This window comes from Dendrobates tinctorius, unplaced genomic scaffold, assembly GCF_039654945.1.
Source record: "Dendrobates tinctorius isolate UK_male_01 unplaced genomic scaffold, ASM3965494v1 ptg000116l, whole genome shotgun sequence".
Classification (NCBI taxonomy): Eukaryota; Metazoa; Chordata; class Amphibia; order Anura; family Dendrobatidae; genus Dendrobates; species Dendrobates tinctorius.
The window spans coordinates 4,117,559-4,134,558 of record NW_027361784.1 but is presented as its reverse complement, the minus strand read 5'-3'; the positions used below and the strand labels follow the sequence as shown (position 1 = coordinate 4,134,558).

At 43.3% G+C, this 17,000-nt stretch overlaps 1 protein-coding gene across 50 annotated transcripts in view; it reads right to left on the bottom strand.

Annotated features, from left to right (window-relative positions):
* The window catches only part of RIMS2 (regulating synaptic membrane exocytosis 2), a 657,506-nt gene that overhangs the window by 66,769 nt on the left and 573,737 nt on the right, over positions 1 to 17,000 (bottom strand). For 36 of the 50 annotated variants that reach the window (XM_073590110.1, XM_073590159.1, XM_073590111.1 and 33 more), the window contains 2 exons: positions 11,219 to 11,391; positions 8,358 to 8,648 (listed from right to left, as the gene is read on the bottom strand). In XM_073590110.1, the coding sequence (XP_073446211.1) occupies positions 8,358 to 8,648; positions 11,219 to 11,391 (464 nt within the window). The remainder of the gene's footprint in view (positions 1 to 8,357; positions 8,649 to 11,218; positions 11,392 to 17,000) is intronic. The other 14 variants (XM_073590132.1, XM_073590134.1, XM_073590137.1 and 11 more) reach the window with 1 other exon arrangement.

Genomic DNA, 17,000 nt, shown 5'->3' with positions numbered 1-17,000 from the left:
AGAGAAGAAGCTGTGAAGGAGAGAATGGTTAATGAAATCAATTATTAACCTTACATAAGCTAGTAATATATGTGGTGCGGCAAGATGGCGTCTACATCCTGGAATTATGCCCTAGAATCCTTGGAATGTGAGGTGGATGCACTGAAGACCATATATGGAATGGCCCCAACACAGACTGATACTATGGCTGACGTGGTGTAACGCCCTCTTCCTGCCTGCTACATGATCTTTTGTTTGTGCTAATAAAGTTCAGTTCAGTGCCAGCTCTTGCCGAGAGTGGAGCACCCATCTGACTTTGTGTTCGATGTATTTCTTCTATGCATGCACTCGGCTCATATTTATTAGGTCAGGGACAGACAATCATTAAGATCTCACCTTAAGAGATCACCCCAACAAAACATGATAAGTAAAACCTAAAGAGCCTTATCATCCCACCATAGCTGTCTCTACTTAGGTCTCCTACAAGAAATAGGAAAAATTCCAAAAATATGAGGCTACTGCATGTACTACCGATTATTGGCAATCAATGTGAGATCTGTAATGAACTTTTATTGGAAATCAATGCGTCTTCTCTGGGATACGTGGTCTTACAGGTTGCTGAACCCCCCAAAAGACCCGTAGGCTGGAGTCACACACAACGTATAAAAATACGGTCCGTTTTTTTACGGACGAAATACGCAGAAATGTTCCCTGAACAGTGATCCGTATGTCATCCGTTGGCAATGCGAGGATGGGATTTTCTCGCATCTAAGCATCCGTGTGACAACTGTATGGAATCCGTATAGCGGCTTGCAAAATGGACATATAATGGGTCAATAGCCTCAAATATTTGTGAAAATATATGTACAGTCTGTATATTTCAGATTAATAGCAACCAGGGTAAAAAGTAACAAACTAAATCCGCATACAAAGAGGCGGTATAACAGCAGAGAATGTCGGAGTAGATATCATATAAATTAATCGCTATAGAGGATTATGCAAAAAGATGTCTGCACTTGTCACAAGATTATGTATACATAGGCACATGTATACCGGAACCATGTAACACATACCCTAAGTAACCCAGAGTTGGAAACAAGTATCTGAAGTAAATGGGCAGGGTATTAAAGCAGGATCCACATATATCAATCCATAATGTTAGATGGCAATCAAAACACAGGCATAATCCAAATGTATAAAGATAGCATACCAGTGAGTAGAGCTCCGAATGTCATGCTGTCTCCTGCCAACCCCAAAGCGCGTTTCGGAGATTTCCTTCCTCAGATACTTGTTTCTAACGCTGGGTTACTTTGGGTATGTGTTACATGATTCCGGTGTATATACAGTGTATATACAGTGTATATATTATATATATTATATATATACAGTATATATATATATATATATATATATATATATATATATATATAAAGTACTAGCTGAAGAGCCCGGCGCTGCCCGGGCATAGTAACTAACTGTGGTTAGTTATAGAAAATTATAATTATCCTCCATCCCATAGTCCCGTGCCCATATACCCATCATACATATCCACGATCCCATAGCCCCGTGCCCATATACCCATCATACATATCCTCCATCCCATAGTCCAGTGCCCATATACCCATCATACATATCCTCCATCCCAAGGTCGAGTGCCCATATACCCATCACACATCCTCCATCCCATAGTCCCATGCCCATATACCCATCATACATATTATCCATCCCATAGTCCCATGCCCATATACCCATCATACATATTCTCCATCCCATAGTCCCATGCCCATATACCCATCATACACATCCTCCATCCCATAGTCGAGTGCCCATATACCCATCACACATCCTTCATCTCATAGTCCCGTGCCCATATACCCATCATACATATCCTCCATCCCATAGTCCCATGCCCATATACCCATCATACATATTCTCCATCCCATAGTCCCATACCCATATACCCATCATACATATTCTCCATCCCATAGTCCCATGCCCATATACCCATCATACTGTCATGGAATGCCTAGGTTACTTTAGGCAAAAACCCCGGGACCCCTGTGATGTCCCTCAGACTAGGGGAACCCTGTCTGTCCCTCTACCCAGGGTTTACACTGAAGGTGTGCCTGCCTGAGCCTCCACCCTGTCCCTGTCTCCTGTCCAGCCCTAAGCTGAACCCACCTCCCTCCACCCAGTGAGGGGACCAGACACCAGACCCCACAAATACGTATGGACAGGGGTAAAAGAAAACACCACACAGTAAATACACAAGGGAATACAATAATGTGCAAGGGCAACCAAATATATATATAACAGATTGGAGAAAGAACCACTGAGGGATATACTGCACCAGATATCAGACGCTCCAACACCACCACTGCTGACCGGTATTGCTAGCACTAGGCTAAAGCTATAGTCGGCGACGCCCATAGTCAGGACGAATTATTTAAAGACCTAGGGCGTGGCCCAGCCCTCAGCCAGCATGACAACCTGGTTAACCCTATCCCGACTGGAACAGAATACCCAACAGGGTATTACCGCTGTCTGCCGGACACCCTGGTGTGAACAGTGTCCGACATGACACATACATATTCGCCATCCCATAGTCGAGTGCCCATATACCCATCATACATATCCGCCATTTCATAGTCCCGTGCCCATATACCCGTCATACATATCCTCCATCCTATAGTCCAGTGCCCGTATACCCATCACACATCCGCCATCCCATAGTCCCATGCCCATATACATATCCACCATCCCATAGTCCCGTGCCCATATACCCGTCAAACATATCCTCTATTCCATAGTCCAGTGCCCATATACCCATCACACATCTTCCATCCCATAGTCCCGTGCCCATATACATATCCTCCATCCCATAGTGCCGTTCCCATATACCCATCATACATATCCTCCATCCCATAGTCCGGTGCCCATATACTCATCACACATCTTCCATCTCATAGTCAACCATTATGACATCATAATGAGCGGCGGCAGGGCTTACAACCTTTGATGACATCAGCGTCGCCATGGCAACCATTGTGACATCATAATGAGGGGCGGGGCTTGGCGTGCACACACTGCTTCCCCAGTATGCAAATAGGGGCATTGTGACATCACAATGAGGGGCGGGGCTTGACGCGCACACACTTTTTCCCCCAGTATGTAGATAGGGGCAAAATTGTTTGGTGAATTGGAACGCGCGGGGTTAAAATTTCGCCTCACAACATAGCTTAGGACGCTCTCGGGGTCCAGACGTGTGACTGTGCCAAATTTTGTGACTGTGCCAAATTTTGTGGCTGTAGCTGCGACGGTGCGGATGCCTATCCCGGACATACAAACAAACATACACACACACACACACACTTTGAGCTTTATATATTAGATATGGGTCTCAATGATTACAGACACACACACACACACATATATATATATACACACACACACAGTATACTAGATGGTGGCTCGATTCTAACGCATCGGGTATTCTAGAATCTCTCTCTCGCCGCAGATCTCCCGAAGGAGGCGTGCGTCGTTCGAATGCGCTGATTGGTCGCGGCTGCGGGATTTCCGTTACAAACAGACAGACAGAATTAGACGATTATATAGTAGATATATCATTGAGACCCATATATATATATTTATAGTTCATAGAGTCCTACAATAGCATAATAGCCGCTAAATCAATTGCCGGCTTCTGTATAATCATTACAGAACCCGACATGATATAACATATGGTTTACATATAGTAAGCCATGTCATATCAAACCGATTTATATATGTCAGTGTTTAATAAGTTTATTAGTTTTTGTGTTAAGAAAAATTTGGAACTCTAGGGGTTAAATTTAAGGCTATAATCGCGTAAAAAATTTGCATGGGCTCCCGCGCAATTTTCTCCGCCAGAGAGGGAAAGCCAGTGAGTGAAAGCAGATATTAATAGCCTAGGAAGGGACCATTGTTTTTGGACCCCCCTGGCTACAAACATCTGCCCCCAGCCACCCCAGAAAAGGAGCATCTGTAAGATGCGCCTTTCCTGGCACTTAGCCTCTCTCTTCCCATTGCCCTGTAGCGGTGGCATATGGGTTCACATGTTCATGTTTTAAATATATTAGATAGGACTGCTCCGAGAAGGGTATACCATGACGTGGTGGAGTGGCTTAGCCTACATTTTTTTGCAAAAAACGTATCAACAAAATACCCTGGTTTTGTAAACATCTTTTACTAGCACTTGCTGCTTACTGTTACATATATTTTACAACAGAGTATTTATGCATGTTTGTCATACTGTATGTTTTTTTCTGTGTCTTAGTTCTTGGGTGGTGTGAACAGGGTCTTACTGACCTGTTCATTTTTTGTGCATGTGTCATGTGTTCTTAATCTATTGATTTCTTGCTTATGCAAGCTTTGGGAGATCCCAGCCTCTCTCCTTTGGGACATGCACATAAAAAGCCATTTTGCCCAGCGAGCCCATACCGGGCAGCACCTTTCTGAACCCTGCTCATGATGGTATTGTTCACATGTTCAGGTTTTAAATATATTAGATAGGACTGCTCCGAGAAGGGTATACCGTGACGTGGTGGAGTGGCTTAGAGTACATTTTTTTGCAAAAAAAGTATCAACAAAATACCCTGGTTTTGTTAACATCTTTTACTAGCACTTGCTACTTACTACATATATTTTACAACAGAGTATTTATGCACGTTTGTCATACTGTGTGTTTTTTTTTCTGTGTCTTTGCTCTCAGATTAAGCAGCAAAAATCTGTTGACAGATTCCCTTTGGATAGACTATCTCTTGGTGACCACTGAAAACAATAAAATCCCGATAAAGCCCCCTCCGATGACCCTTGGAAGTAAGATAACCCCTGAGATCAGTTGGCTATAATAATATACGTTATATTTTGAAATAATTATTTTGGTCCCCACAGCCAAATGTAAGAATTAGGGGCACAATATAATCTTCAGGATCATACAATGCTCGGCCCGGTAGATTGTGTCCTGCATCTATATGATTTTTTGACATTTGCTTGTTGGGTACTGTATATCGTCTGTGTCCTGAGGATAGAGGGGTTAATCTCATCTTCTCAACTTTTCTCCTCATTTCTTCTACATTTGTAGTAATAGTGAACAATAGCAGCAGTTTCGGGACGCGTATGAAGCGAGCCGGCTATATTACCATGGTAACTAGGCTTCGGGGAGCCGCACCAGTGTGCATCTGTCACTTCACATCGATGGAGGGGGCCACGGTTTTTAAACTATTATGACTATAGCGAACACGACTTTACCAAGACCCAATATACTGTACTTCACCGGCATTAATTTACCCATGTGATAGAGCAATGTTCTACTATTATTACCGCCACTCCGGGCCTACCAGATAGGTGACCGCTAGTGATATGTGGTATATACACCCCATATGTCTGAAATGTGAAAAGCGGGCAACATTGCGGGGTTCTAAACTATATCATCTTACATGTTTAATGCTGATTTATTATGAAATAAGTACAGTCCATGGTGTTTCGGGCGGTTATGTCTGCTTCTAGATGGACGTCTGATCGAGCCAATACACCATATTGGATCCGTCACGGTTTGCGAATATCTGTTCCGTCATGGCTCTTTTAATAATGGACTTAAAGGTTTTTTTTTCGTGAAGTGACCCAAAAAGTGATAAAGCTCAGTGCCTCATTATCAACTTGACATGGGCTTGGCTTGACCACTGCTTGGTCTAATGGTGTCCGCTGTGCCCAAGCCCTGTTAATAGGTGAGAAGCTGGGTCCCATTTTTTGTAGACCAGTCTGACGCTATACAACTCCCTAAGAGGGTTCTTGGCTCGATGTCCAATAGTACTATGCTCTGTGGATACCCTAGAGTTGAGAAAAAGATTTGCAGCCACATCTGTAGTCAGGGGCCACCATAGTAGAGCACTGGAAACCTTCTACCACCTGTGGTATTCCCAGTGCCTGGTAGGCCCCCGCGACATCATGCGTCATTCATGCTTCATTGTTATGACGTGACGAGGGCCTACTAATCAGAAGAGGTGCTGAGGACACCACAGGTCGTACGAGGTTCAGAGTACTCTGATTTGGCAACAACGGATTACCAATGTGGCCGATAGACCAGATTCCTGCAAAGCTTTTTGCCGATCTGTAATACACACCATTGCCTTTTCATGAATATTTTTAAGGAACCCAACTTCTCACAACACAAATTCAACACATTATTGAGAAATACTAGCAAAGCGTTCCACATGTCCCCAAAGTCATCCCAACAAATAGGTGGCCACATACTGCAGAGTAGAAATATCTCCTGACAGAGTATCGCAAAATCACGTTTTTGTTTTCTAAATCTGATCATCTCTTGCCACTCGTCTTGGGATATGTTGAGCGAAGAGGGAAACGTAAGGGAAGACACATCAGTTCACTGTCGCAGGAGAGAATTATAATTCTTTTTGCTATTTACACAGGAATAGGGCGTAAATGAACAGTTTCACAAGATTCGGAAGACACAGGAGGTAACTGCTGAGGAGGGCCTTCAGGAGACGTGAAGATGACATGACCGGAGGACATTTTTGGAAGGCCTCAGTAAAGCAGCTGATTTCTGAGGTTTTGGAGGTTCGATGTCTCCAAACCACAATGAAAATTGGTCTGACCGGCACATGCTATAATAGGTCTCATCAGATCAATAATGTTCTCTTGGAAATCTGCACAATCTGCGCCAAGAAAACGTAGGAGGTAATTTTAGTTAATAAATTAATTTACATAATGTCTTAGGAAATAATTAGCACAACAGCGAACGCTGGATACAAAATGTACCTGTCTTATTAGGCAGTGCCAGCAAACTACTACCCATCTGTCTGCTGGATGGCGACCAGTTTCCTGCACCAAGATACAGCAGATGTAAGTGGGACATGCAATGTAAAATCAGGGCGCGTAACGTCATTGTTCCGTCTCTGTCGCAAAATGGGTCAGTATTTGTCAGGAGAATAACCCTCGCTGAATGGAAGGCTATTTCATGACTCTATAACTAATAGTTCTGTATCAGATCTGACGGAGGGGAGATTTTCTAAGTTCATTTGTATAATTTATAAGTTAGTCCTGGATGACACCTCTAACATGTATGTGTCAAACTCCACTGATGGCAAAGAGAACCATTGCAGGTTTATAGTCAGTTTTATTAATTTATCCAAATTTTGACATGACTCTAAAGATACGGACCAAGGTATCTTTTAACGGTCTATAGCAGACCTGGGCAATGTCCAACCGCTGGGACCCGTAGCAGAATGGGAAACTTCTGCGCATCTCCAACCACTGCTGCATTTATTCCCTTCCGGACTGCCGAGTGCTGCTATCACCCTTTTCCACCACCAGCTTTAGGAAAAATGAATGAGGTGGTGGTCTGGCATGCACACTGAAAGTTCATTCTAACTGGTGGAAAAAGTGCCCAGTACTGCCGATCGCTGTGGATCTAAGTGGTGGCACCACAACAGCTTTATAAGTTATCATGTCCCTGAAACGGTCTTGTAGAAATCCTCCAGAGATCAGAGGTTAATCTCAGGGTAAGTCATGGAGCCAGGCTTAACGATGCTTTAGTCTTAAGCCACCGTTACACACAATGATATTGTGAACGATATCGTTGCAACGTCACCAGTTTGGTGATGTTGCAGCGATGTTGAAACGACATTGTTGTGTGTGACATGTAGCAACGATCAGTTGGCTGACCGTTAATCGTTGCCTAATGGTCTGGGCCGTAATTCTATCGTTGGTCTCCCGCTGGGCAGCACACATCGCTGCGTATGACAGCGAGAGACCAACGATCAGCGACGCTGGGAGCTGGTATCCAGGGTAAACAGCGGGTATCTAGGAGCCGCGCAGCTCTTAGTTACCTGCTGTTTGCCCTGGATACCAGCGTGCTCGCTGGTCCTGATCGCTGGTGAGTCTGTCTATGTGACAGCTCACCAGCAATCAGCCAACGATGTCCCAGCAATCCCATCCACGTCGGATCGTGGGTGGGATCGCTGGGACATTGAAGCGTGTAACGGGGTCCTTATTGCAGACAGAGCACTGGGAGGAGGCTTCTGCTGCAGCCGGTTGTCATACAGCCAGACAAATAATAGCGAGAAGGGGGAAGAGAGGAGGACATATGGCTGATCTCAAGGGTTGCATATATGAAATGAGATAAAATAGGATTCAATGAAAGGGGGTTTAAAATGATTTTCCACTTTAAGAAAAGTGGACCCCAATCACTTTTCTATATGTAATCTAATAATTTTGCATTTTTAGTGGTCTTTTAACTGAAATGCAAAGTTGGGATCAAATACTATGGGAAATCCTATAAACTATCTTGGAGGGTTACTTTGTGAGGAAGAACATGTTACCTGATATCGTTCTCTGACAACCTCCTTGGCAGAGCCTCTTTGTGGTTTTCTTCATGTTCATGCGTCTCTCCATCTTTTTCAGCATGCAGGATCTCTTCTTCTATTGAGCCCTTACTTCCTCTCCTGGTGGAGTTCTCGCTGGCTCTCCGGGCCTCCTCCGCTACTTTCTCACTATCCTCCTCTTGCCTGATTTCCTCCTCATCCTCCTCTGGGAAGCCCATGTCCTTGTGGTTCTCCCCATCCTGCCCTCCTCCTCTCCTATCACTTCTTTCCCCTATTTCTCTTAATCTTCTAATGAGTTCAACACACAGGAAGAGAAGCATGCAAGTAGAAAAGAAAAGATGAGGGTTAGAGCGAGAACATGCAAGACATGCAAGGAGACCAAGTCTGTGGCTCTGCGCCTACTAGCGTCAGGTCATATGCTTATAATGAAGCCATGACAGCTATCCTTCCATCAGAAATAACGAAAGACTCAGACGGAAACGGCATTATGCAGACACAGTATGAACAGAGCATCAGGGGAAAAAAAAACATGCAAAATAATATACAGAATGACTGCAAATGCCATAAATCAACTGGGAGGAATTTGCTGACTCCTGAACATCTCAGCTCCACAGTCACAAGCAAGGTTATAATCCTGTTGCCTATAAGGTATGTGATGACTGCCGGGACCCCCGCGATGTCTGGAGACCCCTGTTTGAATGGAGCAATGGATCGAGCTCTATTCACTGTCTATGGGAATGCCAGCAACTGTGAAAGGGTGCAATCTTGCACTATGACCCCATGAGCGATGTCAATAACTATTGTGTATATCAGGTCCTTACGCCTTGCAAGGCATCTTCTCGTATTGGAGCTCAGCTCCATTTATTTAGAGGGATATTCCAGTGAACTCACTTTTTTCCATCAGCTCCATAGACAGATACTTGAACGGGTGGGGGGGGGGGCATGTTCGATCGCCAGTCCATTTAAACTTTTCCTATCAACAGTCTGTGAACTTGGTGAAAAATGGGACAGGGGTCTGCTGTTCTTTCAATGGGTTAAGGTCACAATGGTTGGACCCCCCCCCTTATCCACCATTATCACAAATCCACTGGAAAATGCTGAATGCCAGAATACCCATTTAAGCGTAAAGCAGATAATAAGATGTTGGCAGTAATCTGTCACTGACATATATTTATCTGGCCAATGGGTTTGGTTTATAGGTTTACTGATGGCTAAAGAAGCTGTACAGAATCTGGCAGAGGTTTTGTCTGATACTGGAGCTAAGCCCTAGTGCTATGAATGGGGCAGAGCCCCGAACAGATGATGCACTGATTGTCTTCTCCTTTGCAACCCCTGTAATACACACTGGGGGGATGTATTATAAGTCATTATTATTGTGCATTAATCCGAGGATGTGAGAAATGTTGCACAACTGGTTGCTGTTACCTTTACTCCACACTCTTGGCACAGGTACAGGGGTTGCTGGGTGAAGGGACACGTGGCCGCCCGGCAGCAACACGTGTAACACTCATTGTTCCTAGTCTGTTGCTATCGTCTGACCTTTTTGAGTATCTTACATGGGCTTTTTGAACTGATACATAGGTCTCTATAGCTAGGGATTTATACTTTCATTTGCTGTGTTTCCAATAAATACTTGGTGTCCCATTGTTTCTGAGGCATTCCATGCAATGATACATATATTTATATTATTTTATGCACTTTCAATAAAATTTGGACTTCGGCGTGCTCAAATAATATGTTGGAGTCCCCACGGCTGCAAGTCTCGTAGCTGTTCAACAGTCACAACGCATGCAGGGATTGCTTGTCAGGCAATCCCTGCACGTGTTCCAGCTGTCTAACAGCCACAAGACATGCAACTGCAGGGACTAGAATATACACAGTTGTGCTCAAAAGTTTACAAACCCCGGCAGAATTTTTGCTTTCTTGGCCTTTTTTCAGAGAATATGAATGATAACACCAAAACTTTTTCTCCACTCATGGTTAGTGGTTGTGTGAAGACATTTATTGTCAGACTACTGTGTTTTCTCTTTTTAAATCATAATGACAACCCAAAATATCCAAATGACCCTGATCAAAACTTCACATACCCTGGTGATTTTGGCCTCATAACTTGCACAGAAGTTGACACAAATGGGTTTGAATGGCTACTGAAGGTAACATCCTCACCTGTGACAACTGCCAGAAATATTGTTTGGGATGAAAAGAAAAACCCACAAACAAGGCTGGTTTCACACTATTGTTTTTTAGCGCTGCGCTTCGTGCGCGTCCATGCGCATGCGTCCTGCGCCCCCTATTAACAAGGGGGCGCAGGGTCTAGCGTATGCACATGTTTGTATGCGTTTTCGTGCGCATGCGTTTTTTGTAGTGTGCGCCTAGGCGCGCCGGACGCAACCTGTTGCATTTTTGGTCCGTCCTGTCTTTTGGATGTTATGGGCTGTCATTATGATTTAAAAAGAGAAAACACAGTAGCTTGACAATACATGGCTTCACCCAACCACTAACCGTGAGTGGAGAAAAAGTTTTGGTGTTATCATTCAAATTCTCTGGAAAAAGGCCAAGAAAGCAAAAATTCTGCTGGGTATGTAAACGTTTGAGCATAACGGTATATTTCGAGAATGCCGAAGACACTCGGTAGCACACGAGCATGCTCAGATAACACCTTATCTGAGCACGTTCACTCATCACCATTACCTATAAAATGTAATTATTAATTCTCTGAATACCTATGTCATGCTCCTTCACTTCAGGTCCTGCATGAGTCAAAACACCATGTCTTGATCTTCCCTGCAGCGCTCCTTCCGTTTTACATGTATTCACTCCCTAGCCTATGTTCAGAGCTACATTATAACACAACTCACCTTATTTTGCTGTTCCCTCGCGGTCGTTCTGACTGCACAGACATGTAGCTGGTACTGCTAAAACGGGAGGCACTGCTTGTCCGGGACACAGCAGACACGTCACTCACATCACTGTCTGATGACTTGTTGGAGACATTGTCCGATCCTCTCTGTGGATCCCGACCTGATCGATACTGAAAAACAAAGAATACACGAGACTCAGCACTTCTGAGAACACGCACATTTCTGACCTACGGCAGCTTCTAGATTGCAATAAGTATAAGAAGCAAACTCTATAGTATATACACAATGTATATTTTTTTTTTATAAATGTCTACTTGAATATTTGTGTTCATTGCTAAAGTGGAGATAAGAAAAAAGGATGCAACAGCCCCGCTCTGGTGGTACGTATGTAGTATTGCAGCTCAGGCCCTTATACTTCATTACGACTAAGCTGTAGTACCAGGAATAGCACGTGGAGAAGAGTCCTATTTTTTTTTTTTTACTCTATGACAACCCCTTTAACATCTTTGCTTCAAATGGCAACGCAGGCAACGTTACAGAATAGGCTCGATTTTCCCATTTCTTACCATAGAAAAAGAAAAGACAAGTGCACATCAGATTCTTTTGTCCTTGTATGGCGAAGGGAGGCAATGGGGTCAATAATCAAACTTCAAAGAACAGATTAATCTGCTCACCAGTGCCACGTACAGTGGCATGTAAAAGTTTGGGCACCCCTGGGAACAGTCCTGTTATTGTGAACAGTTAAGCCAGTTGAAGATTAAATGATTTCTAAAGTTAAAGGTGACACATTTCCTTTGTATTTTAGGCCAAAAAAAACCAAACTACCGTATATATATTTTCATCTTTTACATTTTAAAAATTACAGAAAGGAAAATGAGCCAATGCAAAAGTTTGGGCATCCTGCATTGTTAGTAGCTAGTGGCACCCCATTTCGCAAGTATCACAGCTTCTAAATGCTTTTTGTAGCCAGCTAAGAGTCTTTCAATTCTTGTTTGAGGGATTTTCATCCATTCTTCCTTGGAAAATTCTTCCAGTTTTGTGAGACTCCAACACAACTACACAACCTTTGATCATTGTGGCCAAAGAGTTCTATTTTAACATCATTGGTGGAAGGGACTTCTTTCCAAAAGGTATAAAGCTTGTTTAGATATTCTGTTAAATACTTCTGATACTGAATTTTATGGTAAGGATGCAGGAGAGGTTTTCTTCTGATGACTCTTCCATGTAGGCCATATTTGTGCAGGTGTCTCTGAACAGTAGACCAATGTACCAAAACTCCAGAGTCTTATAAATCTTTGTGAAGGTCTTTTGCAGTCAAGCGGGGGTTTCGATTTTCCTCTCTAGCAATCCTACAAGCAAGCTCTCACTGAAATTTTGCTTGGTCTTCCAGACCTTATCTTGAACTCCACTCATCCTGTTAACTGACATTTCTTAATTATATTTTGAACTGAGGAAAGGGCAACTTGAAAACACTTTGCTATCTTCTTATAGCCTTCTCCTGCTTTGTGGGCCTCCATCATTTTCATTTTCAGAGTGCTAGGCAGCTGCTTCGAAGAACCCATGGCTGCTGTTTTTTGGCACAAGGCTAAGAAGGCTAGGTTTTTATAAAGTTAGGAAATTTGCATCACCACGCCTTTCCTAACGATGATAGTGAACAAGCCATAACCCCAACGGGCTAATTAAGGTCTGAAACCTTGGTCAAACTTATTTGAGCACACAAGTCTTCAAGGGTGTTAAAACCTTTGCATGGGCCCATTTTCCATGTTGTAATTTTTAAAAAGTAAAAGATAAAAATATTTTTTTCATTTTTTAGGGCAAGGAATCACCCTGTGTAATGGTGAAAAATGGACTTTGAAGGAAAAGTGAAAAGTAAAAAAGTATGGAAGGTACTGAAAGACTCTAGGGAAGAAGCACAATATAGAAAAAAAACAGAGATGGTATAAAGTAAAACAGAATACATTAAATACAAGTATTAAATACAACTCAAACTTGAAGGATCCATACTTTTGCATGTTAGAGTGGGGTGCGAAGACAGAAAATCACTGTACCCAAAGACAGCAAATATATATTCCAATTAAATTAGTAATGTAATTGATTAGTAAAATAAATCTATGGTACAATGTATAGCTGCCCACCCCATCAGCTACCATCCTCTCTGCGCGGCATGCCTAAGCGGAGGTCTCAGCACAGAGTGATCTAAAATGCTTTTCTCGCTGGGCGGAGGGTGACGTTCCAGCGTTGCGCTTGGTGCCGGGAACTGAAGTTACATTAATTACGGGCTGGGAAATTATACATTTTATGTAAATGTGTGTGGAAGAACAACCTGTGCCGATTAGCATAACTTCTACTAATTGCCTACTAAACAGTCAAGAACATTTTGATACGTCTTTCTAAATTTACTTTTGTTTTTCTTTTAGTTTATATACTGTATATTACTGCAATTTCCATGTCATTAACGGCAATCAGTCAATCAAAGACGAGATTGTCACAGCTCAGACTTGTTCTTGCGTTAATCGGGTTCATCCAAGGTTCTGTTTCGATTCATAGCATTTTTGCATGAAAGTGTGCCGTAGTTATTGGCCTCAAGAATATTGATAAACCCCGTTAAAGTGAAAGGAATTCTACCAGGATTTATTTAATCTTTTTTTTTTTTTTAGGGTTATATTTAGTAAAGCAAGAACTAACAATATAGAATAAGACAGCAGATGTTATACCAGCATTGTTCGTCCTGTGCACCATGCCCCTGGTCTTTACCGGTGCCCTAAGTCTTCAAAGTCAGCCATGGGCACTCTTTACTGTACCGTGTTGCATAACGGTATAATTTGGGCACCATCTGACATTGATTATATTCCATTTTGATGGGGAAAATAATTTTGCAATGATGAGATCAAAGAGAAACTCCAGAACTGTAAAAAGGACTTCCGAGAGAAGTTCGTGTTCGGAGTTCAGCACCGGACATTAGGTGTCCGATACCAACCCTGGACTTTACAGTTCGGGTTCGTTCATGTCTAACATGTCTAGCCATCAGTGTCCCAAATATCTCTGATCTAATGGCCCTGTATTGTAGTGTCATAAAGGAAAATGGAAAATAAGAAAAGTAGCAACGTCCTAAATGGGATATGGGGGAAGAAAGAGCAGCAAGAGAAGAGATAGGAAGAGGAGACACTCCACTATCTGCGCTATACATCTACAGTAGAATCACGGAGGTGTATTGAGGCCATGGGAGTGCATTGCAGTCACAGGCATAACTGTGATTGCAACACAAAATATAAGTGTTAGCCATCCAGACTACAGGATGGTAGTGGAGCAATCCATTTCCTATCCCAGCCCTGGTTTTCCATGTGGCCTAGATTCCAGTTTAAAACCTGCAGTAAAAGGTTTGGGTGTGTCAGGGTCAGTGTCAGAGTCAGATGGTGTTTGCAAGAGTGCAGAGGAGAAGGCTCTGCAGAGCTCCACCTGTGTGAGGCAACACATGTAAGCTGAGCCAAATAGCCAAGGGAGCTGAAAGGCCTAGCACCCACAGCATAGACGGCGGTGCAGTCGCCCACTTCAACGGTTTCGAAGGTGGACTGGCGTGTTTATTGGCTGCAAACCGGAGGATATGTTTCCAGGCTGCGATCCGGAGGATATCTTGTGCTGTGTTCTTTTGAGAGTTGAGCATAAAAAAGACTTTTGTTTTTGAACTTTGCTGGGTCACTGCCTCATCACTGCACTGCGTGGATACCGCAGCACTACAATATTTGTAGGTCAGGGAAATTACATCCACAATAGGCTCTGGAATACATACAGATATATCAAACTTTGATTTTGGGCAGCAGGGCTCTACTATAGTTTTACAAGAAAGTGATATTCCTTTGAAATAGGTGTCTATAGAGAACTGGTCAGGAAAATGTGACGACTAGAGATGAGTGACCCCGAGCATCAAGGTTCAGGGTTCATATCGATGCTGAACTCCGAACACGAACTTCCCCTGGAAGTCTGTTTTACAGTTCAGGGTGAGGTAGAGAGAGATATTTTCGTTTTCCATGTGATATTTTAATTTTCCATTGATTTCAATGGGGTTCAGGTTCAGGCTCAAGTTCAGGTACAGTTCTGATAGTCACGAACTCTGGACTAAAATTTGGTCGGGTAGCAGAACCCGGAACTTCCACGGGTCTGCTTATCTGTAGTGGCTGAAAAAGATAGTGTTATGGCTGTAGGGGTCCTGGTACAACAAAAATACCAGTTTTGTAGTAATCTGTATTAATATTATAGCAATCTGAGCCACATACAAATTACACTGGAAGTTCAGAGAGAGAATGATATACTCAGACCACATCCTCCCTTCAAGGCTAACTTGTTGATTGAAAGCTTGATGTTTCAGCTCTGGTACATCAGGCTGCTACATAACTGGTATCATATTTATGACTGTAAGGCCCTATATTGCTATATCACTACTTCTGTAATAAAATCACCATGACGGGTTCCCTTTAAAAAATTCTACATTTGGACTAAACATTGGAAATGCTGGTTTTGATTAGAACTAAATAACAACTATACTGTACTTCACTCAGGATTAGTGGTGAGCCTGGACGAAAACCTTTCTCCTACCAGCAGAGTACAAATGTCAGCAGGAACCGTCATGCACACTGAGAAGACTCCAAGGTCCACAGTGATGATAAGCATGGCTCCGATCCATAGAAGTGACTGGATATGACATTTTAAGGCTATGTGCACACGTAGATTTTGGTCCTGCGGTTTACCTGCAGATTAGCCTGTGGTTTAGCCCTGCGGTTTCACACCTCTACAATGGAGAAGGTGTGAAACCGCTGCGGATTCGGCACAAAGAATTGACATGCTGCGGATTTGAACCTGCAGCACATCCGCGCTGAAAAATCCTCAGCGTGTGCACAGCGCTTTTCAGCTTACCATTGAAAACAATGGTACTGTACAATGCACCTAAATCTGCTGCGGACCTGCAGAGCCTGAAACGCTGCGGATCTGCACCGTGTGCACATAGCCTAATAGAGACAGTTATGGGAAGGTGTTCGAGTAGCCCGATGTACTTCACAGAGGGTCATCCCTCCATATTGTGCTCAGCAGTTATTGTCGGAGAGCGCACAGACTCCACACTTACATTTCAGGCCAATATAATTCTGAGTGACGTCCCAGATTCAGTGTTTATTTAGCCTGAGCAAATCAAAGTTTGGGCTTAAGAAAGATGACTTTAGTGGAGTCACACTCCAAAAAAGCTAAACAGTTCTAGCATAAGGTCTCCCCTTAAAATGACTGTGGTTCAGAAAACCAAACTTTCAAATACTCGATTAGTTAAAGAGGTTGTCCAGGACTATTTTTTTTCTATGTGCTTAAAAACAGGCAGTATACAACCAGCAACACCTGCCTGTAGAACAGTCACCAACCGCTCCTGCCAGTGATTCAGCTGCACCATGTCAACAGAGCAGCTGTTCTTCCCCAGGGCTGCCCTGTAGATGGGCTGTGACTGCTGACGTCATGCTGATTGAGCTAGTTGGCTACCCGCAGTTAGGCAGCAGGGGGCCGGCGGTCAATCACCATGACATCAACAGTCATGCCCCATCAACTGAGCAGAGCAGTAGAGGAGCACTGTCTAAGCTGATGAATCACCGGCAGGAGCGGATTGTGATGGTTCTGTGTCGGCAGAGGTCGACGCTGGGCACAACAGGCAGGTAGTTAACAATTACCTTCCTGTTAGCTCTTAGACACATTGTTTAAAAAAAATAGTCCCAGATAACCCCCTTTAATAAAGTGGAGCGCTCTGTCC